This window comes from Poeciliopsis prolifica, unplaced genomic scaffold, assembly GCF_027474105.1.
Source record: "Poeciliopsis prolifica strain line A6 unplaced genomic scaffold, Auburn_PproV2 SCAFFOLD001, whole genome shotgun sequence".
Lineage (NCBI taxonomy): Eukaryota > Metazoa > Chordata > Actinopteri > Cyprinodontiformes > Poeciliidae > Poeciliopsis > Poeciliopsis prolifica.
The window spans coordinates 10,894,180-10,921,603 of NW_026562376.1; the positions used below are offsets into that span (position 1 = coordinate 10,894,180).

At 35.9% G+C, this 27,424-nt stretch overlaps 1 protein-coding gene across 2 annotated transcripts in view; it reads left to right on the plus strand.

The window, feature by feature from the left end:
• The window catches only part of LOC129359059 (voltage-dependent calcium channel subunit alpha-2/delta-1), a 67,315-nt gene that overhangs the window by 26,560 nt on the left and 13,331 nt on the right, over nucleotides 1–27,424 (plus strand). Inside the window, exons 8-25 of one of the 2 annotated variants that reach the window (XM_055028441.1) lie at nucleotides 2,562–2,693; nucleotides 3,896–3,965; nucleotides 4,797–4,847; nucleotides 5,067–5,166; nucleotides 9,856–10,014; nucleotides 12,208–12,312; nucleotides 16,303–16,381; nucleotides 16,700–16,749; nucleotides 16,849–16,938; nucleotides 17,032–17,106; nucleotides 17,201–17,281; nucleotides 17,978–18,052; nucleotides 19,166–19,225; nucleotides 21,211–21,267; nucleotides 21,427–21,498; nucleotides 23,315–23,376; nucleotides 23,535–23,611; nucleotides 24,402–24,422. In XM_055028441.1, the coding sequence (XP_054884416.1) occupies nucleotides 2,562–2,693; nucleotides 3,896–3,965; nucleotides 4,797–4,847; nucleotides 5,067–5,166; nucleotides 9,856–10,014; nucleotides 12,208–12,312; nucleotides 16,303–16,381; nucleotides 16,700–16,749; nucleotides 16,849–16,938; nucleotides 17,032–17,106; nucleotides 17,201–17,281; nucleotides 17,978–18,052; nucleotides 19,166–19,225; nucleotides 21,211–21,267; nucleotides 21,427–21,498; nucleotides 23,315–23,376; nucleotides 23,535–23,611; nucleotides 24,402–24,422 (1,416 nt within the window). Of the gene's footprint in view, nucleotides 1–2,561; nucleotides 2,694–3,895; nucleotides 3,966–4,796; nucleotides 4,848–5,066; nucleotides 5,167–9,855; nucleotides 10,015–12,207; nucleotides 12,313–16,302; nucleotides 16,382–16,699; nucleotides 16,753–16,848; nucleotides 16,939–17,031; nucleotides 17,107–17,200; nucleotides 17,282–17,977; nucleotides 18,053–19,165; nucleotides 19,226–21,210; nucleotides 21,268–21,426; nucleotides 21,499–23,314; nucleotides 23,377–23,534; nucleotides 23,612–24,401; nucleotides 24,423–27,424 lie in introns of those variants that run through there. The other variant, XM_055028433.1, reaches the window with a different exon arrangement.

The window sequence follows — 27,424 nt, forward strand, 5'->3', positions numbered from 1 at the left end:
ACTTTAAAAAGCTGTTTTTTATGATGCAAATCACTTTATACTGCCTTGTTGCTGAAATGTGCTATACAAATAAACTAACTGATTGATTGACTGGTTGACTGATAAAAACGTCACACAATAAATACTAATGAAACGAGCAACAAACATTGCTTGTCGTCAAATACCATGGACAAAATAATCAAGAACAATCAAATATTAATCAATGTTCCAGTTTTTAATCAGGGCTTTTACCCCAAACCTCATGTGGTGCATAAATACTGAATGCTGCTTTTCCATGTTTGGTTCTGACACAAGGGATGCAGATAAGACCTGAAACAGAAAACCTGAGTAGCCCTAAAGTTGAAACAAGGACAATGGGTCATTTACATATTTTAGTACTGAGCCATTTATTGATTTAATACAAGTATCTGTTTCTGAATGACAGGGAACCAGTGTAAGTTGTAGTTATCTTTATGCGCCTGTGAAGATTCAGGCCTGAGTCCACCTCACTAGTTTTTAATAGGGGTGCATCGACTTGTGAACCTTTGTCATGGAGTAATTTAGTGGAATTAAGCAATGCTTCAAAACACATAGGAGGCACTATGTTTCTCAACTGGCTTGTGTGATGATGCATTATTTATCCACTTGAATTTTTTTGTTGGCTGATCCTAAGATAAAATAATAAAATAGAACATTTAAATTCTCCCCTTCCCTTGTTTTTTTTTTTTTTAATGTTATAGTTAATGAGGAAATACATGACTAATTGCACTCCCACTCACTGCCTGCTTTTTTCCTCCTTTTCCTGATGACACATGTACTCCTGGCCTCCTAGTCTTCATTAATGCTGTCCTCATGAGACATGCACATAGATAAACATTGATTGCTTAGCACATCAATGAGCCACTTCACACTCAGTATAGGAGCCCAATGTGTCACATATACATGTCTAAACAGACAGAAAACATAATTCCTTTACATTACCTTTCAGTTGCAAATACTCTTGCATATATTAGGCCTGAATTAATCAGATTAATTGTGATTAATCCGTTATTGACATAATCAACCAATTTAATAATTGATTATTAAAAAAGGAATTTACTTGTTTACTTGTATCTTTTAATGTATTTCAGATGTAGCATTAAAAAGGTTTAAGTGATTAAATGAAAAATTGTCATAATATGAAGATGTTTTGTAAATTGTGCCACCGAGCAGCAGTAGCAGGTAGACAAAGAAAAGATTGAGTTGTGATGGCACATGTTGCATCTCCATCAATCATAGTCAGGGTTATGTGGCTCTGAGCTGCCTTGGTCCTGTGCCATTACATCCATAATGCCTGTTGCCTCTCACAACACACACTATCAATCACACGGATGCAGTGATAAAAACACAGACATACACACACAGGCAGCTGGGTGTTTCTGATGCACTCTTAAAATAAGACAGATTAATTTTCTAACAACATAGCAGTTCCTTTCTGAATACCACCACTTTTATTGGTGGCTAAACATGGGCATTTGCTGTTGAGCTGGACAAATATTTGCTCATGTGTCCTGCTGAGCAAATGAGCCGACGCTGAGTGAGTCTGTCTGTGAATCTTGATGAATGTGTTAATCTTGGATACTCACGTGTCTTTGACTATTTTCCACAGCATTCTGAAAGGCTCAGCTGTGTCCTCTAAACTGTATTGACCATGCAAACACAGACAATTGCGGAACTACAGAATTGTGGGGGAAAAAAAAAAAAAGTAAAAAATCAAATCTGATCTTACAAATAAACTACACTGATAATTTAAATATTTGGGCTGTTAGTTTCATTTTTGATGTAACTCATGTTTCTTTATTGTAACAATGTTTTACGCATAATGTGTCTTACTGTCCTATAAAAGAGCAGCTTAAATTAATGAGGCTGTGCAATTTCAACAAATTTGCAGCAGTAGCTAATACCAAGCTGGTATTGTATGAAAAATGAGTAAGTACACATTTTAACCTTTATTTTACCAGAATAAAAACCCATAGAGATTAAAAACTTGTTTAAGGAAGTCTTGGCCGAAGAGTCAGCAACAAATACAACAAAAAATTACAATTAAAAGAAAATGTCTAGCTATAAAAAATAGGTGCATGTCATTGAATCGGCCTCAAGACCCTTTAGTTTGGATATAAATGCACTAAACCAGATAGCAAGTTCCATGAAAGCCTTCTTACCCAATTCAGTCTGACCAACAGGGACAGAACAAAGAGGCAATTTGTGTGAGTTAAAAGCATACGAGTCAACATTTCTCAGTGCAACTGCTGTACAAACATGGGTTGCCAGGAGGCTTGTAAGTAAAAGTTAACCAATGGGAATTCCCTTGGAAAGCCTGACCAGGCCACCTCACCTGTGAGTATAAATTACAGTGGTGTGTTGTGAGTTTTCTGTTTGTAATGAACCTTGGAGAAGAGGGGTAGATTAGCATCTTAAGATATTACATAATCTCTGAAAATATATATTAGTAATGTACCTCATTCATCTGACACATTTTTGTCTAGTTTGTACCATGTTGTCTTTTGACACAAAGTCTGGATTTGTGCATCTGTATATTACAGCTACCATTGTGCTGAATGAGCTGAATTGGACAGAGGCACTGGAGGATGTCTTTAAAAAGAACAGAGAAGATGACCCAACACTTCTTTGGCAGGTGTTTGGCAGTGCTACAGGCCTGGCTCGCTACTACCCAGGTAAATAAATAAATACTTGGGCTATCCCAAGATGAAGACTGTGGCTATAGAAAACATCTTATCTTTTTCTTAGTAATCTACAGTGTGATGATTCACTGTAGAATTGATACTACACAGATCAGAAGTAACGTAATGACTGCTAATGGATGAGATCAATCAGTGGTTAGCTTTTCATCATACTTCATGTTATTTAGGTGTTATGTTTTGAGCAACAGGTTTCTAATACCCAACATCATTGAATTAATGTTAGAAGCGGGAACAAATATTGACTGGAAGAATTTTGGCAAGTTTGACAGGACTAAAAATTGTGATGGCTAAACAACTGGGTAGGAGCATCTCCAAAACCACAGCCAACAATTTTAACAACGCAGTCCGTCTAACCTATAACATCTAAATATTAGATGTTACAAAATGATCTCAGATTTATCCGATATATTACGAAATTGACATCTGATATTTAGTGGAGTTTTACAACATTGTACAGTCCAAATTCACACAAACAGTGCATATTAATGCATAAATATATAATCTTTTTAAAAATGTAAATATTGTTATTGTGAATAAAAAAATCTTGCTAATCACCTGGCTAAATGAAGTTTAATAAATCCAAGATTAATTTCCATGTGTTTGTCACTTACATACATTCAGGGGTCTAGAAGAGTCTCTACATTGCTTTGTCAAACCTCTTTCGGCATTAAAACAGGGATCAAAAAAGTATTTGGCAACTGGTCACTATATTTACCAACAGTAGCAGATTAACTAATTGGGAGATTAAAATGAGTGGGAAAATGTGTAGTCATGATTGTCATTTTAAAGCTGTTTTCTTAACCCCATAACATGCATGACAGGACTGAACATACTGTATGTTCCTGCAGACTTGTTGTGGCACTCTCTAAAGTAGAAAGCCTGCACATCCATTTTTTTCCTCCCGGTATTACTTTTGAACAGCATAAAACGTGCCACAGTATACATGGTGTGATGAATTTAGGAATCCATTCAACTGGCCAGCTGTCATTAGAAAATGTGTCCTATCATGTTAGACAGTGACTCACTGCTGAGCCATATTTAACGCTGCATATTTCCAGAGTTTAGCAGTCTCGCAGTTGATTGTGTCAGAAATTGGACCAAAATATGAATTAGTGTTAATTCCATTTAATAACAAGCAAGATTATAATAAGCCTACGTTTGATCTCCTTTTATAGCCTCTCCGTGGATGGATGCTCGCAAAACCCCCAGCAAAATTGATCTGTATGATGTCCGCAGGAGGCCATGGTAATAAAACTGGGAAGAAATTTGCTCATCTGCCATTTTATTAGGTATACCTGTTCAATTGCCCATCACCACAAATACCAGTTTAGACAATGACATTTTAGCAACTTAATGCATTTACTCATCTCGAAAAGTTCATTAGAATGAGAAAGACACAGGATTCAAGGGACCTTATTCTAGTAGCCTTTGGTCACCAGGTCCAGTTCACCTCATTTAGGATGTGAAGGAACAGGAGACTGACACTCTGATATATAAAACCGACAAATCTGCAAAAAAATTAAGCTGTCATATTAATGTCTATGCAAATATCTGAAGCAGCTATGAATGCAAACAGGGTGCCATCCTAGTGCTAGCAAGGTGTACCTGATAAAGTGGCCGGTGTGTGTACATACAGAAAGCTCCACCTTACATTGCTATCCTTATTGACCATGTACTATTCTTCTTTGTTACTCTTACTGTTCAGAAAGAGTTGTTGTTGTCTTATATTCTGTAAACAAAATGCATTTTCAAAAGAAAATTTGTATTAATTTCCAGTTTAAGTGATGAGATACACACGTTATTGGAATTATCTGTTTTAAAGTTCTGATAGCAATTATAAGCAGAAGTTCACAGTTTCTAGTCAGGGACATAGATATTTGCAAACACTTTTCCAACATTAATACTGCAAAGCCTTTTTATTAACTTTGTAATAATTTCCCCTCTAGTCCATAAAAAATGGAACAATTAAATATGTTACCTTTGGGTAAATCATTATAATGTCAGTTGGCATATTAACTGTGAATCAGAGTTTGTAAGTCTTAATCCAGAAATGTTCTTTTTTTATCATTCATTAAGGTACATTCAAGGGGCTGCCTCACCCAAAGATATGCTAATCCTTGTGGATGCGTGAGTACATGAAATATCCTCACAGATCATTATCTTTTTTTCCATTTTCTTCTCTACTCTTAATGTGTGTTTTTTTTACCTACTTCATAATGTTCTGTATTTCTTGAGGCAAATTCAGTTTTTTACTATGCAGACTGCGGTCTCACAGAAGAAATGAGCTGATACTGAGGGAGAAACTGTCAAATGTTAAATTTGTTCTTGTTTTTTTTTTCCTTATAGGAGTGGTAGTGTCTCAGGTCTGACTCTGAAACTAATCAGAACATCCGTCAGTGAGATGCTAGAGACATTGTCTGATGATGATTACGTCAATGTTGTTTATGTAAGTACTATTTCTTTTGTCATATGTCCAGATTAAACAAAGAGTGAAATGTGCATGTTGAATGTCTAAATGTTAATTGTCTATTATTATTACTATCCACTTTAACAGAATATGTTCAAATTATTATTTTTTTCATCTGCTTATGCCTGCACATGTTCAACTCATGGCTATGCAGACCTAAATATTCACTAAGGACAAAGACTGAGACAAATAATGAAGTATAGATTAATGGACACCATGAAACCGATATTTAATAAAATACCTACTGCTTTATTTGTTGCTAAAGATTAGAACTCTGCCCTTCATGCCCCCAGCCATCCCCCAATCCACAGATGTGGACATAACTATGGCTCAACAATCCCGCTGCTCCTCAAGAAATTAAAGCTATGCTGTGACAGCAGTGAACCCAGGAAGCAGCCATCCATCTCTCTCTTTGCCTTTACATTGTTGAATTTGTTCCTTTCATCTGTAGGACATACAAGACCTTTCAGGTTTTTATCATATACCTCCATCCATTGTTTTGTTTTAGGACATGATTTGTTTACACCCCACGTTCTCATCTTTACACAACACTGCATCTTCCTTCCTGTCACTGTTCTCACCTACTTTTCCTTCATTTTTATTTTTCTCATTCACCAGTCACCCCTAACATTTTTTCCTCTACATCTTTCCATGTACTCAAGACCCACCACGTTTTGTAATTACATTCAGAAAAAAAAAAAAAAAAAAAAAAAAAAAAACAATCTGGAAATTAGTTAATTGGTACCTGTGGAGGGCTTTATTGAGATGGGTCTTTACAGAGATTGGAGCTGTCTGCTTTCTCCCTGAACAAAGACAGACATCTAGGCTCTGTCTCTGCTCTATGGGGACTCTTTTGTCTTTGAAACAATCCATTCTGTTCCATTGCAGTCCTGAGATTTTGCAAAGACTTACAATCAACAAACTCAGTTGGGGAGCTTTGTGAGTTAGACTAAAAGAGATGAGTTTTTATTTATTTTTTTCCCACTGCATGCTTGTAAAAAGCTTCAAATGATTTAAGCTGCTAAAAAGCTCAAGCTTAAGAGGAGATGGATGGACGGACGGACGGACGGATGGACGGACGGACGGACGGACAAAGTAAACAATAGTGATGGGAAGTTTAAGACTACATTTCATCAAATATATTTGATGCAACAAAAGTTTATGCCCATAAATTACTGTAAGAATTGTTTTATATTTCAATCAAATTAAATCCTCTTCAATCACTGTCATTGAACACTACACCTATTGATGGAAACTGAAGTGCATTTGAGTGTACTGAAACTCTAGAATAAGTATGTTAAAGTGATCCATTCACTAGATCTGTTAATTGGCCAAAACACTTCATTTGTGCAGAATGAAACAGCGCCTTTTCCAGCTCAGTCTGGGTACTGCATGACTCAGGATACTCGCTTTGTTTTTCCAAGATATCGGGTATTGTTGTGTCAGGCTGCATGAAACCAAGCACACACACAACTCCTTCCCTATTATCTCAATAGGTCTGGGTACAGATAGGGATGAAAATGAGAAGGAGAGGGACAAAAAAGTGAAAATCATAGGCGCACCAGTGGACCAATGGCATTGGGGACAAATACCATTTATTTATGTGATTGAAATGTGGTTGAAAATTTTTTCACATAGTGTTCAGTCTTCAGTCACAATAAGCATATTGCATCAAATGAAGCATTATATTGTTTTACATTTGGCCTGATCCATGAATGGAATACAGTTACTGTGCTGTTGCTGTGCTGGAGTGGTAATGTGTGCTTGTTGGTGCAATGCTTGCTCAGGAAGTAAGGCTTCGTACTGTAAATGGTGTGTTGAAATGCAAGCCGTCCACTTGAGTTTTTGTGTCCTTAGAAAGACACTTCACCAAGTGGTTAATATGTAGTTTACAATCGTGAATGGGTGAATTACTGAGTGCAGTGAATGTAGACAAATTACCTTTTGTCCCTCCAGGTAATCTGTAGCATGGTGGGTGCTTATAAGGGCTAACCAGGTCATGTATACCCAAAGCAAGAGCTGTGTTGGCAGCATTCTAGGCACAAAATGCAAGTTGAACTCTGCTACTGGTCTATCTTGTGACATTCATGGACAGGACTTTCAATGCAGGTGTCCATATCTGTTTGGACATTGTTTGTCTTACTTGTATTATAAGACAAATGTTTAACTTTTCTTCATTAGTCAATTTAAGCTTGAATGTTTAGGTCACCACCTCTTTTTGCTGCCAAAAGATGATTTAGACAAAAAACAACACTTTTAGCAAATTGGGAGACAGCTGGTAGGGGCATGGAACTGAGACACTGAAAGAATCTAAGATAGGCCAAGGAACACAAAAAACTAGCAAGATATTGTAGAAGAAGTTAACACCCTTGGAATATACTCGGAATATACAGATCTCCGAGTGCTATTTTATGGGAGCCTTTTTGTTCCTGTAGGACTTTAGGGCCGACTAATCACAGGTGGTTGGTCATACCTCGGACTCATTTTAAAACTCATGAAGATCGGGCTTTTCTGGTTGAGGCTCTGGAACTCTCTAAAGACACTGTTATACTGACAGTAGCAGTAGCAGTCCAATTACTGACAGTAATTAGACTGCTACCATTCATGCCAGTTTTAAATTGTTGGTTTTATGTTTGTGTCTTTGTAAAACACTTTGTGATTTTGGCTGTAATAGGCGCTATTTAAATAAATATAATTAGTTTTATGAGCACAATGAATCTTAAAACTAATTAACTAAATATGAAAGACAAAAGATTAAAAATCCTGAAATGAAGCTAAACACAAAACAAAAGAGGCCACAATTACAGCAGTAGGAGTGTTGCTGTTTTTTAGGAACTTGTTACATTTTAATACAGTTTTACTTACACTTTAAACCTACAGGCAAGCAATCTAAAACTGTAAATAGTACTATAAATATAACTTGTCAGGAACTATTATTAGAATTAAACATGTAAAAAAAAAGAGGGGAAAAAAGAAAATAAGTTTTTTCTGTTTTTCTTTTCTTCTTTTTCAATCACCTGTTCGCACAGTGATGTGTCTCTGTCCCTGAGGGTGTTGTTATCTGTCACTAAATCATTGGTCTATGATATTATCCATTTATCATTATCCTTATTAGTCCCTAGTAGCCCAGGGACTAAACTGACATTTGATAATGAAAGATCCTCAATACATACCTTAACACCTGGACAGGTCAAGGATTGCTGATGGATGGTTTTCTGTCTTTTCATTTATCTCCTCCACTCTTTCTTTTTCTCATTTTTTGACATATTCTCACTAGCTCTCAACACCATGCTCCATCTAACCATCTCCACACCTCTCACCTCATTTAACCTCTAAAATGTCCATCCTGCCTGTTCAGCCATGTTTACCAGTGCCAGGCTGGTGAACAAGTCACATCGTTCCAAGTCAGAAATGCAGAGAGTCCAGCAGGATTAGCATTTGGAGATTAGCCGTCTTTTCTGAGTCATCACTAATCCATTTCTAAAGCCTGTACAATAGCACACACATACAAGAGTGGTTGTAATTGGATCCCAAGAGAATTGTAAAATTTCAAGTTTCATTCACATTCACATATTTTTTTTTTCTCCTCTTTGGGTATAAAGAGCTTTTCTTAGAAAAGAAAAATAGTACCTTTCTCTGAGGAGATGATGAATGTGTGATATGAGCTTACTATATAACATTTTCAAGTTCCTTCCTTTGAATCCACTTTTGAGTCCTGTGTTCACACTCCTCCTGCTGTCTTTTTTTGTCCTTTTTCTCTGATTCTCACCTTCTGCTCTCACCTTCGTCACTTCTTTAAATAGAATATGTGATAGAAAATCTCTGCTCACTTCTTGTTGTCAGTTGTTAGCAAAATTATTGCTCCCTTTGTTTATGCCTCGCTTGTGTTGTCAACCTCATCCATTCGTGAGAAATTTAATTTAATCCAAAAATGTGTATTTATTTTACTATTCCTCCCATAGAATATTCAGAGCTGTGAACTACAGTGCACAAACTTTTTGCCTGCCTGCCTGTGTGGATCAGAGTTATCAGCTTTCCTACTGGCCATCAAACAGGGAAATATTGATTACTTTGGATCAATGAGGGCCATTATTGTTTTAGAACAGTTCTGCAACACAATAGAAGAGCTAGTTATTCTGTAGTCTTATGTGCCTCATTTTAATGCTTCTTAATTGCTCTTTTCTTTTTTTCCTTTTTTTCTTTTTTCCAGTTCAGTCTATGGTTTAAAATGTATTCTCCAAGCATGGACAATCAATTTAAGCTTTAGCACAGCTCAGTCTCGATGCTACTTGTTAGGTGATTGGTAAAGAGTTTCTGCATGTGTGGAAGTTGTAGAGTGGAGTACTTCTGTATATATTTTCTGTAGGGTAGATATGAGAATGTCTCACCTTTGGAAAAAGTATAGTGCTGTGGCTTATCCTCATTTTTACATAGCAGAATCTTGTTTCCATGGGTACCGAATCGTTGAGCTCCAAGGATGTGAAGCAATTAGTGGGGCTTGATGAATGTGTCTGTTTACCACTGCCTGATAGAGCCAAGGCCAGGTGGGAGTGTTCTCCATGCATTTGTGTCTACGATTGTGCGTGCTTTCATATTTGTTACACATGCACAGACGCTTTAATTGTATGAATAATTTTCAGGTCACAACTTCTTGCTTCTGTTTCCCAGTTTAACACTAGGGTGAAGAACACAGCTTGCTTCGACCATCTGGTTCAGGCCAACGTAAGGAACAAGAAGCTGCTGAAAGATGCTGTTCAGAACATCACAGCCAAAGGAATTACAAATTACACTAAAGGCTTCGAGTTTGCGTTTGAACAGCTTTATTCGGTGAGTAAGACATGTTTTCTTGCCTGACGTCAGTCCATATGGAGAACACAGGACCTTTAAGTTTTGAAAGAATGTTCCCTCTTTTGTCTTCAATGTTCAGCAGCTTTAAATTGTTGTCTTTACTGCCATCTGCTGGTTGAAAGTAGTGCTTCATTTGTAGTGTTTGGGCATGGAGACGCAAATTGTGTTTCAGAGGAAGGACTGCAGGAGTTATCCAAATGTTAAAATGATTGTCCGGAGTACAAGCTTAAACTTTGTGATTGTCTAATGACATTCAATCCCAGATGTTTCTGCAAATCTCAAAATGAATGAAACTGAATAAAAAAATATCATATCACCTCACTTCGATACAGAAAGCACTGCTTTTGTTGATTTTTTTTTTTTAATGAAAACATTATGAAGATGGCTTGAAATGCCAATTTAAAGTGTCTCTTGATAAGTATGCAAGCCAGAGGTTGAGACAGTATGAACATACAGTTAGGGCCAGAAATATTTGGACAGTGACACAGGTTTTGTTATTTTAGCTGTTGACAAAAATATGTTCAGAAATACAATTTATATATAATATGGGCTGAAAGTGCACACTCCCAGCTGCAATATGAGAGTTTCCACATCCAAATCGGAGAAAGGGTTTAGGAATCATAGCTCTGTAATGCATAGCCTCCTCTTTTTCAAGGGACCAAAAGTAATTGGACAATGGACTCCAAAGGCTGCAAGTAACTCAAAAGGCCTTTCCCTCGTTAACCTGTAATCAAGTAAGTAGTTAAAAGGTCTGGGGTTGTTTCCAGGTGTGTGGTTTTGCATTTGGAAGCTGTTGCTGTGACCAGACAACATGCGGTCAAAGGAGCTCTCAATTGAGGTGAAGCAGAACATCCTGAGGCTGAAAAAAAGGAAAAAATCCATCAGAGAGATAGCAGACATGCTTGGAGTAGCAAAATCAACAGTCTGGTACATTCTGAGGAAAAAGGAATTGACTGGTGAGCTTGGGAACTCAAAAAGGCCTGGGCATCCACGGAAGACAACGGTGGTGGATGATCGCCGCATACTTTCTTTGGTGAAGAAGAACCCGTTCACAACATCAACTGAGGTCCAGAACACTCTCAGGGAAGTAGGTGTATCTGTCTCTAAGTCAACAGTAAAGAGAAGACTCCATGAAAGCAAATACAAAGGGTTCACATGTAGATGCAAACCATTCATCAATTCCAAAAATAGACAGGCCAGAGTTAAATTTGCCCAAAAACACCTCAAGAAGCCAGCCCAGTTCTGGAAAAGTATTCTATGGACAGATGAGACAAAGATCAACCTGTACCAGAATGATGGGAAGAAAAAAGTTTGGAGAAGAAAGGGAACGGCACATGATCCAAGGCACACCACATCCTCTGTAAAACATGGTGGAGGCAACGTGATGGCATGGGCATGCATGGCTTTCAATGGCACTGGGTCACTTGTGTTTATTGATGACATAACAGCAGACAAGAGTAGCCGGATGAATTCTGAAGTGTACCGGGATATACTGTCAGCCCAGATTCAGCCAAATGCTGCAAAGTTGATCGGACGGCGCTTCACAGTACAGATGGATAATGACCCCAAGCATACAGCCAAAGCTACCCAGGAGTTCATGAGAGCAAAAAGGTGGAATATTCTGCAATGGCCAAGTCAATCACCAGATCTTAACCCAATTGAGCATGCATTTCACTTGCTCAAATCCAGACTTCAGACGGAAAGACCCACTAACAAGCAAGACCTGAAGGCTGCGGCTGTAAAGGCCTGGCAAAGCATTAAGAAGGAGGAAACCCAGCGTTTGGTGATGTCCATGGGTTCCAGACTTAAGGCAGTGATTGCCTCCAAAGGATTCGCAACAAAATATTGAGAAAAAACTTTTTTGTTTGGGTTATGTTTATATGTCCAATTACTTTTGAGCTCCTAAAATGTGGAGTGTTTGTAAACAAATGTGTACAATTCCTACATTTTCTATCAGATATTTTTGTTCAACCCTTTAAATTAAACGTTACAATCTGCACTTGAATTCTGTTGTAGAGGTTTCATTTCAAATCCAATGCGGTGGCATGCAGAGCCCAACTCACAAATATTGTGTTACTGTCCAAATATTTCTGGCCCTAACTGTATGTTTATTTTCAAGAAGAATGAAAGTGTATCAACTTAATAGTCCTTGTCTGTTTTTGTTTGGAATAGACTAATGTGAGTCGAGCAAATTGCAACAAGATCATCATGCTGTTTACTGATGGAGGCGAGGAACGAGCTCAGTCCATACTGGAAAAATATAATGCGGACAAAAAGGTACTTGTGGATTCATGTTTCAGGGGTGGGAGGTTTATTTGCATTATGACCCAAATGCTGTTTGAGAGGTTCCCAGGTGGAGGAAAAAAATTACAGTTTGGATTTATTAAAACAAAGTCATATATACTGCAAAGGTCACAGCACAAAGGCCCAAGTACCAAGAATGACAAAATAATAGTTCAGAAGCTGGAAGAGAACAATCACAGCACTTTCACATGATAATAAATTGCACACTTTTATTTGATTCAATTTGCAAAGATTTGGACAGTCACAGAAAAATTTACACATTTCCAGAAACTTTATCATGTCATGAACATTTTTTTGGTTACATCCTGATCTTTAGTGGTTAAGCAGCCTCAGATCATCATGTGTGACTGTGGGTATGATTTTCTTTTACTGAAATTGTTAGTTTTAAACCAGATGCACAATTTTCAGAAACTGTGCATCTTTTCTTCCATCAGTCACTAAATCATTTCTCAAAGGTATTTCATGAGATGAATCGTTGTGTTCCTTTTAACTGCAGCTTTCGCCTTGGAATGCTCCCACAATGCCATAAATACCTTTCTTTCTAATTGTTTTATCATGTATAGAGACTTCAACTGTGAAAAGTCAACTGGTAGTGCTATTAAATGTTGTTCTAGATCCTTTTATGACCTATTTTGTGCTGCTCTTGGAAAAATGTTGGTAGGTCAGCCACTCCTGGGGAGGTTTGCCACTTTTCCATGTTTTTCCCATTTGTGAATAAGGGCTTTCATTGTAGCTCATTGTGCCTTAGAAATGGCTTTGTAACCCTTTCCAGACTGATAAATGTCAGTGACTTTGTTGTTAATCTGCTTTTGAATTTCTTTATTTCAAGGCATAATGTGTTTCTTTAGAGGTCTTTTAGGCTACTCAATTTTATACAGACCCGTATTAAATTTCTTTCTAGAGGTAATTAGTCCTGGGAGTGGCTCCTAAAACTGAACCACAAATGTGGTGAGTTACAGCTAATTTATGCTTTACATTTTTTTTCACATAATGGCAGGTTAGTTTAGGTAGCTGAAATGAAATCATCACTTGAAAAAGTGTTTGTGTATTTAGTCAAGCCATCCATACCTGATATAATTTTTTCAACAGAATGAATCTGTGTAAACAGATGTTGTAGATGGCGTAATAAAAAGGGTAAAACAGAATTACTTTGTAACAGAATTACTTTGTAACAGAATTATTTTGTAAGAGGATAAATAGCATTTTTTAGACTTTGATAAGGAATTGTCTTTTATTTTCAGAAACAAAATACTTATTTTTGTTTTTTTGTATTTCTGTGAAACACTGTGAAATATAATATTCTTTAAAAAGGTCTACCATCAAAAATAAAGAGCATTTTAAACATGTTTAAATATATTCTGTAGTGGTGATTATCTTTATTTTAGTGATCGAAAAGTTATTTACATAAATCCTGGCTACTAAAACTGATGGGGCATTGTGTCCTTTGTTTTCAGAAACAAAATACTTAATATTTCATTCACTTTGAGAAGTGATGAAAGAAGCATGAATCCTCATTACTTTAACAAACTGAACATTTGAGCAATTCTCTTAGAGGCTCAATATCATTTCATTTAGATACAAATAAATACAAGAAAAAAAGTATTCTTCCACTGAGACTTACTGGCAAAACAAGTAAATATTGAAAAGTATAAAAGACGGCTACAGAATATGATGTTATGCTACCGATACAGAAGGGCAAAATAGAACTGTTCTTGTAAAATAAAAAATGGTTTTGGCAATCTGCACTTTGTGACATTATCCTACTAGAATCAAATCAAAAGAAAATCATATTTTATTTGTATAGCACATTTCAGCACAAAAACACAAAGTCGTGCAACATAGAATACACAATGCATTGTTACATATTACATTTCAAATACAATTCTAAACAGGTGTTAGTTGAGATTTAAAGGAAGTCAGGGTTTCCGCTGTTTTACAGTTTTCTGGAAGTTTGTTACAAATTTTTTGTGCATAGATGCTGAAAGCTGTTTCTCCTCTCTTGGTTCTGGTTCTGGGGATGCAGAGCAGACCAGAACCAGAAGACCTGAGAGGTGTGGAAGGTTGATACAACAACAGCAGATCTTTGATGTATTGTGGTGCTAAAACATTCAGTGATTTGTAATCTAACAACAGTATTTTAAAATCTATTCTTTGTGCTATAGGGAGCCAGTGTAGGGACTCTAAAACTGGTGTTATGTGCTCTATCTTCCTGGTTTTAGTGAGAAAGCGAGCAGCAGCATTCTGGATCAACTGCAGCTGTTTGATTGATTTGTTGGACAGGCCTGTGAAGATGCTGTTGCAATAATCAATGCAACTAAAGATAAACACATGAATGAGTTTCTCTAGATCTGGCTGAGACATTAGTCCTCTAATCCTGGAGATGTCCTTCAGGTGATAGAAGGCCGACTTTGGAATCGTCTTTATGTGGCTCTGGAGGTTCAAGTCCGAGTCCATCACTACTCCCAGGTTTCGGGCCTGATCGCTAGTTTTTAGTTGTAATAACTGAAGCTGTCCATTGACTCTAGATCGTTCCTCTTTAGGTCCAAAAATAATGACTTCAGTTTTGTTTCTGTTCAGCTGGAGAAAGTTTTGGCACATCCACGCATTTATCTGTTCTAAACATTTATTCAGTGTTTGGATGGGTTCAGAGTCACCTGGTGACATCGTAATGTAGAGCTGTATGTCATCTGCATAGTTATGGTAGCTAATATTATTTTCTGTTACAACCTGAGCTAGTCGGAGAATATAAATATTGAATAACAAGGGTCCTAGGATTGAACCTTGGGGTACCCCACATGTGACCTTTGACCTCTTTGATGAGAAGTTTCCAATTGAAACAAAGAAATCCCTGTTCTTTATGTAGGATTCAAACCAGTCGAGCACCGAACCGGAGAGTCCAACCCAACTCTCCAGTCGATTCAGTAATATGTCATGGTCGACAGTGTCAAAAGCTGCACTGAGGTCCAACAGAACCAGCACCGTGGTTCTCCCACAGTCCGTATTTATATGGATATCATTGAATACTTTTACAAGGCCAGTCTCCGTGCTGTGGTGAGCACGAAAACCAGACCACAAAGAGTCAAAGCAGTTGGTCATCATGAGGAAGCTATTTACTATAGAAGTAGCTATCAGAAGATTCAATTCAATTCAATAAAATTTTATTCATCCCAAAAGGATAATTAAGAAGGTGAAGAGAGCAGCAGCAGTGTATACGAACAAGGACATATATCCCCCATAAAAAAAATATTTAAAAAAAACAACTTAAAGTGTAATAAGCAGATGGGTACGATGTGGTTATAAAGGGACATGGTCAACAATAATGCTCAAGCATGATGTGACATTGAAATAATGTCTGACTGGTTCAAGGAGGCCCAAAAGGCCAAGAAAGTGTGCTCCAAAATATTATAGCACCAGCAACAGTATGAACAGCTGATACAAGAAAGATGGATTTATGTTTTTTACTTCAACGCCCTTTATTAAACTGAAAATCATTTGACCATTCTCATTAAACTGAGAATCTTTCCAATTTGTTTTTATCAGGTTTTGGTGAGCCTGTGTGAACTTTTGCTTCAGTTTTGTCTTCTTAACTAGCAGAAGTGCTTTTTATGTGATGTAGTTTCCCATCTTCTTTGAGGCTCAGTATGGTGTTTGTTCAGATGGTATTCTTCATGCCATCTGAACATTTGTTGGAAAAAATGAATATTGAGCTTCAATTACTTTTCAATTATCTTGAACCAGCCTCTTAAATCCCTCTTTTATTCCCAATTCTGATGCTCAATTTGAACTTCGGTAAGTGGTCTTCACTTATCCCTAAATGCATTGAGTTGTTGTAGTGTGACTGGCTTACTCACTGTCTCAAGAAATGTGTTTAATAAAGTTGTCGTTGAGTATGCAGTGTAATTTCATAAAATTGTCCGTCAAATCTAATGAGGTGTCATTGTTCTTTTTAATATTATTTTCTAGGTCAGAATCTTCACCTTTTCAGTTGGACAACACAACTATGATAAAGGACCCATCCAGTGGATGGCCTGCTCCAACAAAGGTACCATACATTGGTTTTAGATGCTTCTCCTGTACAGTGACTCTGTAATGTGCTTACAGAAAGAGCATAGCATTTACATTGATCAAAAGGAGAAATGTTTATGTCATAAGTTATTAATATGTCATTAAAACAACATAATGCAATGCAAGAGTATCAGGATCAAATAAAAAATAAGGAAACTCATTTGTAAGTTCAAGTTTCATTGTGGAATAAGAAAAGAACTGTACCACACATTGGTAAAAAACACATTTAGACAATATTTTGCCATTCACCCTTTGTATTTTATCATTAAATTTGAAAGTATGATCATTTACCCAGGTTACTTTTACGAGATTCCTTCCATTGGAGCCATCAGAATAAACACACAGGTGATGTTGGAACATTTTATAGGCTCTTTAAGAGTTTGAGGAATGCATGCCATTTATGAAAAAGAAGGGAAAACATGTTTTGTTGTATGTTAAATTCAGGAATATCTAGATGTCTTGGGAAGGCCCATGGTTCTAGCAGACAAACAGGCCAAACAAGTTCAGTGGACTAATGTCTATCTTGATGCTCTGGTAGGACATAATTTTTTTCTGTTCTGTGACAATTAGCAAAACATATTTTACTATTAAAATATATAACAGTGTTTTCTCCTGATTCTGCATTAGGAACTTGGTCTGGTCATCACTGGAACACTGCCTGTTTTCAACAGAACAAAGACTTTTGATGAAAGGAACAGAGAAGTAATATAAATACATAAAGTTATGGTGTTTGCAGTTAACCTGACAAATACAATGTTCCTCAATTTTCCAATCCTGTTTTTTTTTTCCACTTAAGCATCAAAATCAGTTGATTTTGGGCGTAATGGGGATTGATGTATCTCTTGACGACATCAAGAAACTCACACCCCGCTTCACAGTAAGTGTAATTCATCCACATGAGATCACATGCATTCAGAAAAAATCTACTTACTACTTACCAAGTCTTCTGGCTAGATAGGATGTCCAAAATGGGCTTTTTTCCCTCTGGAGGAAATATGTGATGAAACTAAATTTAGCTGGCTGTCTATTCAAAACTATTCACAAAACAGGGTATGCAATGCATAATACATTTTCTTTGTTCCAACTTACACTGGTGTTTTGGGACCAGTAAATCCTTCCTACAAGTTTTTAATAATCCATTAGCTGCCATTATCCCATACATCAATCATGTTTAGAGTCAGTACTCTGAAGCCTATCCCAGCAAATCTGACTTGAGGCAGTGTATTCTCTGAATAGGAAGTCAGACCATCACTGAGTCAATACAGAAAAAATATAACATAACACTGACTCCTGATTGTAGCCAGATTTTTTTTTCTGAAATGACAATGCTATATGTAGCATTGCACCATAATTTCACCCCTCTTTTGCCATGAATAACAGCATAAATGTGGTTTTTAAGGTCTGATTAAAACTCTATTTATTTATGTAGTTATCAATGACAATGCCACTCCAATTTTGTTATGTTCCACAAACATAATGACAAATAAAAGAAAAATCGTATGTCTTCTTGTCTTTGAGCCCCTCACCCCAAAAAAAAAGTTTTATTTCTCTCCTTTGTTTATCTTTACAACAGATTGGTCCTAATGGATACTACTTTGCTATTGATCCCAACGGATATGTTCTGCTGCATCCCAATCTCCAGCCAAAGGTATGGAATCTGCATGTCCATATCCAACTGAATTCTAAAATATTTTGGCTCTTCCAAACAGCTTCCCTGTGACATATTGTCAGAAGATATTATGTAGCCCAGCAGATGGCAAAGGCTCTTTTTTTTAAAATGCTTTTTCATCTATTGGCAACAGATCAATCTTCATAGTCAGAATCTATTCCCCAGCTAGAATATAACTGGACATGATGATGGCTGGGAGGTCATTTTTGCCATTTGGGATTGTATAGATATGGAGACCTGGCAGTGAACTGGCAAACATGTTTAGAAATAAGGGATAAAACTATGGTAAACTAAGTGGTACATCTTTGAAGGTAATTTTTTCTGAATCTCTAAATTTGTTTTGCTACTATTTTCATATTATGTTAAAATGTTCTATTTCTTCACATTGTTGTATATATTTTTTTAAATGCTTAATATTTAACTAGTAAGTAAACATATAATATGATGTAAGCTAATGAAATTCTACTCAACATTAAAACATTGAGGTCTCCCTAAGGCCCTGAGTTTTCTCACAGTTTGTCAGATAAATGCAAATGGACTTTCAGCCACTGGCACACATTAAGATATGACCCTGTAAAAATTAGCCCTGACCCCACCAGAGTTTCCAGCTTTCTTTTCAACAAATCCCTTTGCAGCTCACTACCTTCAGCCTCAGGCATGCTCGCACTGACAGGTTGTATAAGGGCCATGTGTTGCCCAGAGCTTTACACTGGCCTGTTCTCCTCCATAGATCTGAAACTGCAGACCACACACACTTCAAGCCAAGCAGCTATGGTTCTAATTATTTTATTTCTTAGCTTATTACATCCATGGGTGTGGTAATTTTTAGGCTGTCAGTTTTCATTAGTATATACCTGCAACCTGAAGTAACAGAAAATAGCAAATATAAAAGTCATTTTAGACTTTTACAATCATTGCTCAAGACTGACCTGTGACATGGCAACAAGGAAAAATAAGAACATGAAGTTATAAGGGAACTTTCACAATGAGTACAAGTATGTATACTTCGGTCATTGCCCCTATAGCTCTGCTCCTCATACATTTAAACATAAAAGTTCATCACTGTACATCTTTTTATAATTTTTTTTGTAGAAAAGGATTCGTAACAGGAAGCTCAGACTCAATAATAAGTATGCTGTAACATTTCATGAGGTGAGAGAAAGTAGTTGCACTATAGACTGCTGAAGTAGTTTCGTGGCAAATTAGAAAGACTGTTTTGCAGTCCCATAGATTGAGCAGCAGTTGCTTTAGTGAACCACCGTGTTTAATCTGGTGATGTGCTTTGTAATCCTATCTGAACAATCCCAATTTAAATAGATGATTCAGATTGATGTGGTTTTTTTTAGTTATGGTGAAAGGAATTCTTTATTAGGATCTTGGGTTTTTAGGTGTTTTGATTATGCCATTCTGTTTGATAATTGTTTATTCTTTAGTTTCTTTTTTATTAGATCAGTCCTGTTTCTGATTTACTTTAATTCAGTCCTTTCTTAATGATTCTACTGTTTTATGTGTCTAGTTATTATTCTTTGTTACTTTAACTGTGCTTCTTAAGAGTAGTTATTCTTTAGTATTAGATTTATTTCGTAATGTGGCCAAATCTGTGTTGGCCACATTTCTTGTGGCCAACACAGATTTAGATGTCCAACTAGTCATGGCATTGTTTCAGAAGTGTGATTATTTGTCAGTATTGGCAAATGAGTTCAGGTTTCTGATCATATTACTCCACCGAGCAATGTGACCTTACTTTGTAATAAGGCTCCATTAGAGTGATCTCATTCTGATGTTGCATTCAGGCAAGCTTATTTTCCATTAGCCCTAAGGCAGATACATTGTCTCACTGAATAAGTCAAACAGCAGATCGAGGCATACTGATTGTGACCTTGAGGCCTGTTTAACATCGTAATATGAAAATGTCATCCAATGTTGCCGCTGTGTTTTTACTTTCATCTCACTCTCCGGCTCACATCACCACATTTCTCGCTGACATACAACAGTTTCTCTAAAGTTCTCTCTTTTTTCCTTTTTCCTATCAATTATTATTTAAGCCATTTTTCCTAATTTTTGCTCATTCTACCTGTTCATATTTTCATTTTATTTTAATTTTCTTTCCCAGCTAAATTTATGATGTATATCATTTTGCAGTTGTTGACTCTCTTGATGTGTTTCATCTGTCTTTTCTTACTTTTCTCTTTGAGATTCATCATCTTCATCATCGTCTTTTGGTGCATTATTTTGCTTATCATCACATGTAAGAAACTTACTTTATTTTTTGCAGATAAACCATTGGTAAATGTTTTTTTGTCCTTTTTTTCTGTCAAAGACCCTTTATATTAATCCATATAATGTAAGAATCAATTTCTTACCATTGAAACCATAAAATAAACTAAACAAAAACTGTTTAATGTAACAATCTTTGCATATTTTGCAATTTTTGGAGTGAAAATACTGAGGAATTTAGGCTGGTATCAGGTTTCACATACTGCTTTTTTATAGAGAAGAACTAGATTACTGCTACCATTTTATATCACTATAAAGTCACTCAGACATATAGGGTTTTTAAGAGAGGACATTAATAGAGTTCAGTGTCACTTTGTATCAAGTCTAATTCATGTCTGTGTGTGGTGTTCGAAATAATGGAAAAATACTGCCATATGGTGCATACACTTTGTTTTTTGTGTTCTGGATTTGGTTAGGTGTTGGGGGGAAATAATTGGCATTCGCTCTGCAGAAGAATCTGGTGCAGATAACTAAAATCTGTGTTATAAATACTTAAGTAAAAACCAAAGATTCCACCTTACCTGAAATGTTTGAAATCTGTGATATTCAGCTACTTTAGGTCACAGTTTTTCTTAAGAGTATACTTGTCAGTGTGTTGATTTAAGGAAAAAAGCAAGTAAATGGCCAGATACTAAGTTTTGACATGACATTTAGCTAAAGCTTTTTCTGAGCTTTTTAATTTTATTGTGATTTAATCTTTGCTGTGCTAAATGGTTGACGACCAAAGCTTGCACTGTTACTTTAGAAAAACTTAAAGATTTCTTTGTTTTGTTTATTCGATTGATTTGTATGCGGCTGCCGGAAACATCATCATATTTCAATTCAAACTATTATCTCTTCTACAGAATCCTAAATTTCAGGAGCCTGTGACCTTGGACTTTCTTGATGCTGAGCTGGAAAATGACATAAAAGTGGAGGTAGTGTTTCCAGATCAATAAATCACACTTGCTCAGGAAAATCTAGAATGTTAAATACCTGGATAATATAAAAATGTCTTCAAATATAATTTCAAATATACCAGCTACACTGTCTCTTTTTCACTTTTAAGTTATTCACTTCTTATTTTTATTTCACAGATAAGAAGAATGATGATTGATGGAGAAATAGGAGAAAGTACTATTGATACTTTGGTTAAAACTCAAGATGAGGTAAGAGGTAATGGTGAAAATGCTTAATTTTAAAAGTCTTAATGAAATATTTGTTGTTTTTTTATGTGATCTGTAAATGTTGTATTTTCACATTGTAGTTGTATTTTCTGTACAACTGCAAACAGCAGTTTAAAGATGGCTTATTTCTCCTCATGTGGGAGTCCTCATTTTATTGTAAGGCATCTGCAATGGTATTGAACAATTGTCTTCATCACAGTGTTCCTACCACAGGTAACAAATCTGCACTAAGATGTTTCCCCACAATCTGAGGAATTTCAATAACTAGTTCTCTGCTTCTCCAATGCAGCTTCAGAACTTTGATTGGCTTCTCAGAAATGAGTGATTTCTAGCAATCCGTTGCACATTGTTGAGCATTCCATTCATGCACACAAAATCCAAATACTGTGTTAATCCTTGATCACTGCGAACTGAACACATCTTCTTCCTAATCCTAATCATCTCTAAATACAATGCCAGGGCTTCTACTTATTAGTATGGGAAATACATCTTGTAGCTTTAATGGCAGATTGAAAAATCCTTCTGTCTCAATTTACTACAGAATATTAGCACAGTGAGTGGTAAAGTTTATTTTAAAGCATATACACTCAAGAAAAGGTGAACACAAGAAAATAAGCCAAGTGAAAATAATTCACTTCAGTCAAAGAAGGCCTTGAATCTCAAAGCATGGTCAGAAAACAATTAGTGCAGAGATATGTTTCTTTTTATTTCTGTCTGTATTTTCTGAGACATCCAGTTATTCATTTGTCTGGAAAAAAGGTTATCACCTCTGAGTACTGTACCATACCAGCTGTAAAATATCATGATTGATTCCATGTGTAGGGTTACTTAACAGCCAAGAGAGCTGACTTTGAATTCTTCCAAAGAACACTGCTAAAAATATATTATGAAAATGTCCTTCAACTACAACCTTTGCACAATTTGCTGATTATCTTTTTTTTTCTTCCTCTGTGGAAAAAACCTGCAATCTGTTTTTGAAACAAGGTGAATAAGAAGAGGCTCGGACTCATAATATCAACGGTTGATATCAATCGGTGGCAATCAATCAACAACTCATAAATTTGCCAGAAATATGCTTAGTTGTGAATCAACTACAATAAAAAAGTAAAATCAAAGTAGGGTGTTGGCCAAATGACACTGTTTGATAGCAGCTAAAATGGGCTCACTGCTGTTGCTTTAGAAAATGTGTAACACAGGCTCCTTTGCCAATTACCTGGCAAACAGCAACACATAGCTGAAGTTTATTTGGTGATTATCTATCTTTAATAAACTTTTTCAATCAGAAAATGTGCTACCACCTGTCCAGAATTCATTCAAAAATGGCATTTTATCTAGTCGGGACAATCCCATGAGCGATACAAGTGGAGAAATGACAAAAGTCCAAAAACTACATTTTCTGCTTCAGATTCTCTTCTCTAATGGGTCTTCTTTAGTAATAAATTTTGAGTATTATTATTAATTTAGTAATAATACAACATTTATCCATTCAAATCAAATCAAGTTTATTTAATGAAGGGCTAGACAATGTTATGTTGGGGGGAAAAAGCAGCATTAGTTTTTTACATAGATTTTCTAGCCACAGGCTAATTTCACTGTCAAAACATTTAGCCTTCATTGCACTTGTGGATGTTTTTGTTGCAACTTTCTAATGAGTAAAGCATTCATCAACAATTTTAAGGAATTATTGATAATCATGTTTTGGATGAAAAATCTTGTCCATGGTTCGTTGATTCATTATTTCCATTGTTTGAAATGATAATTTATTTATAATGAACTGGTATGTGTATTCTTTTGGCAGAGATATATAGACAGAGGGGTAAGAACCTACACATGGGCCCCAGTCAATGGAACAGATTACAGGTGAGACATATGATGAAGTTGATGAAGAATCCTGTTTAACAAAGCAGGGACTCATCTTCTGTTTCTATTATCCCACCAATGAGTTAGTTTATATTTGATTATTTTTACACACATTAAAAAAAGCAACTAGTTTAATCTCGCTTTGATATGTTCTGCAGCCTGGCCCTGGTTTTACCTAAATACAGTGAAAACTTCATTCAAGCTAAACTTGGGGACGATATGAAACAAGCCATTTGTGAGTACAAAATTCACATAAACAGATCCATAACATTCAGCGTAGTTGGTTTCTCTAAGATTATTTTGCATTTTTGTTTCACTCTTGAGGATCTGCAGTAGTGTTTGCTGTAACCACAACCAAGCCTTTGTATTTTCAGCTCAAATGCCTGCAGTCCCACTGTGCTGTTCTTTTGTAGTTTAACCCACTGGTCAGTGGATCTTTACTCCCACGCAAACTCCTCAACATGTCTTTCCCCTCAAGTACCTGACTGGAGCATTAAATCTTTTGATCTTTTCTGCTTTGGACACTTCTATACCTCCTTACTCCCTTCATCTGGCTCTCATCTGGCTTGAAATATAGTGAACGTTTCCTCATCTTGTCATTATCTCTATTACTAAATGATTTTTCTTTCTCCACATTTCAGTTATGGAAGTGTTTCTATAGCCAATTATACTTTTGCTTTTGTCTTTTTGTCTTTAAATTGGAATTTTCTATTTTCTCACCCAGAAAAAAATCTGCTTCTTTTGCCTTAGTTTTCCTTCTCTCTTCATTTGGTATTCCTTTTCTTCATGATTTTATTTATTTATCTCTGCTGTGCCTAAACTTCCAAGGCTTTCTCAAACTGATGAAGTCAAGCTGTCTTCTCTAAAGGATGACAATATACATAAAATAGTGGATAGCTGCATAACAATGTCATGTAAATGTGCATACTGTTTCATATAGGTGTGTCTAATTCTTGTACATTTTATTGGATTGCATTTTTTTTAACTTTTCCTCTTTATCTTTCTTATCTGCTGGAATTTGAAAGCTTCACCTTGGGGCAAGTACTGCCTATTTTTTGTTCTGCGATCTCCCTTCAATGCAATGGTCACTGCATGAGCCTTTTTCTTTTTTATTATTTATGATTGTATGGTTCCATGTTACTGACTCAATTCTCAAGTAGTTTAGGTTGAACTAATTTCTTAAAATATGTAATGTTACTGAAAAAATGCATTTTCACTCTTACCTTTACATTTTTTCATGGCCATAATTCCGATTGGTGATGAGAGCAGAGTCTGAATCTTGTTTAAAGTCACTTTTAGAAAAAATACTTTGGTATGTATTTGTTTTTTAGTTAACGTCGTTTTTTAGTTAACATCGCAACTACACCCGTTTATTTACTTTTCTTCTCTCCTGCTTTTAGTAAAAGGAGAGTTTAAGTGCTCAGCAAATTTTTCGAAGAGTACATGGCTACCAGTTTATTAGTTAAGAAGTCAAAGTGCTATTTTTGCTTAATCATTTTAGAGAGAATTGTAAATTATTTGGTAATATTTGATTAACTTAAATTGAGGGGGAATTTTGAAGAAATGTTAATTGTAGTTTGAAAACAATAGGAAGGTGGTTACTTTGATGAAGAATATAAGAAAACAATCTGAATTGAACATACCATGTTCTGGTTTAAATAAAACTTTCATAACTCTGACATGACGCCACAAAGTATAAACAACTAATGGTGCAGTAATTTCATCAAATGAGATTTCTGAGAGACGGTTAGTTTCAGCCTCCATTTCACTATTTCTCTGCAGAGTCTGTCACTGTGCCATAAACGCTGTCAGCACATTTACAGGCCTGTTAAAGAAAGCAACACACCATGCCTTACAGCTGCAGACTACTCTGATGGCGATTTGGGACTCTAAAGTTCTCTGTTCAGCCGTATAGGGTTTCACTTTGGAGCCAGACCACCTCAAGCTTTGTCTATCTTATCAGTTTCATGGACTAGGTGGTTTCTGCAACCACTCACCTAAGAGATACATCGGTAAGAGTCTCTTGAAAGGGTGTAATGATTGAGCATATTTTTTTATGACTATGAAAGGAACATTTGTATTTGTAGAATAAATTACTTTATGCATGGGGAAGGCAGACAATGTCGGATAAGGAAAAAGATCGAGAAAAAAAGAATGGCAAAATCCATTAAACATAGATGTTCAGACTAGTCTATAGAGACACAGTGACAATGAATCTGCTTGTTATGTTTTATATGAAAGAGGTTGTTTTATCCTACACCAGATTTCCAAGACCCCAAGGAAAGTGAGTGCTCAGTAATTGCTTTCACAGACTGCACCACATGAGTCAATATATCTTAAAGGGATTGCCCAAAAGCCTTCAGTTTAAGAGACCAGAGATTGATGACTATTGATGTCTGTCATGTCATTTATGAGATAAGAATAACAAGATGGCATTTTAAATGAAATACAGAGACAGGGAAAGGAAAGTTTCAGGGAATAATTCTACCTTGCATTTGTTTTGTTTTATATGAACAAGATATTTGATAATCTGGGGTTTTTGCTTTATTATAACCTACATCACACAGTTGGTTTTTTTGTTTGTTTGTTTGTTTTTTTACCTTTTAGTAACAATATTCTCTCATTGCAAAGTAGGTTGTTCAATATGTGTGGAACATATCCACAAGATTCATCATCTTTCTACATGTAATTTGTCAGACGATAAATGCATTTTGACCACCCTTTGTCTTTTTTCTTTTGCCACTGCATTATTCTTCATCCCTTGGGTCTCAACAGGGGAAGAAGGTAAGTATCAGCTGCAGAACATTTGTACAGACCAGAGAAATCATATTTATACATTTTCTATACTGGTGATGATGCTATAGTTTATAATTTGTAAATTTTTAACAGAAGCTTTTATTAAAGTCGCCACAGAGAAAAGTTGCCAGTATAAACATCGTTGCCAGTATAAACATTGTAACATCCCTTTTAAGTCATGCAACCTCTTGTACTACAACTCACACTTTCCGTTTGCTCGATCACACACACTCACAAAATTAGCAGTGGGAGAAGTTATGAAGATTATTACTTCCATGTGGTTGTTGGCATTGTTGGAGAAAAACAAAAATCATCTAGAAACACTCTGAACCTGCTAAAGCCTCAACGGGCATCTTAAAGCACATACTTTCCTTTTATTCTTTCTCTGAGTCTGTCTAATTTATCTTCTGATCTTTGTCCAGAATGTTTCTTAACTTTGAGGCTTTTGTGATATGTTAATTTCTGTCTCAATGTAACAACAGTAATCTGTTGTAGAAAAAAAATCTGTTTTTATGTCATCTATTAGTTTAACCATGAAAATGTATGCCAATCAGTTGTCACATTGTGATCACCAACATTTTTGTGGGATTTCAGCAAATGAATCTGTATCCTCAATGAAATCAGTTTTATCAAGTGGATAGGAGTTTGTACCCATTATTGATGTTAGATCACAACTGATTCACATCTAATGAGTTTGAAAGAGCTGATTTAGATTATTTGAAGGAATACAAACAATGTTTGATCATTTCTGTAATTCACAAAGCCTTCACAAAAAAAATGTGCAACTCAAACTGCAGACAGTTAAAGCTCTACTTTAATATTTCAACAAGTATTTTTTCACATTAACATAACTAAAATAACATATCAACTTGTTTAATTTCTCCCTATATCTTTCAACTGGTTAATGCAGGTTTTATAGTTTGAATACTGCAAAATAGTCACAAGCTTTTGGCTTGAACACAGAACTAGAGCCATCTGTAAGTTTTACAGTGGTTTCTCTTATAACGATTATTTGGAATTTTATTGCTAAATAACATTCCTTCTAATTGTGGAGTAGAAGTCTTGCAAACCAAAGACAGGCAGGGTAAATACAAGTCCCTGAAAATTTGCTTCAGTAAACAGTTCATAATTTGTTGTTGAAACGTGTTACAATTGTTTTTCTCTTACAGAGAATCAGTTAAAGCGACAAATCATTTCACCTTCTTATGGAATGTAATGCTTTAGAAATGCTATCCCAAACTTGTTACTTGTA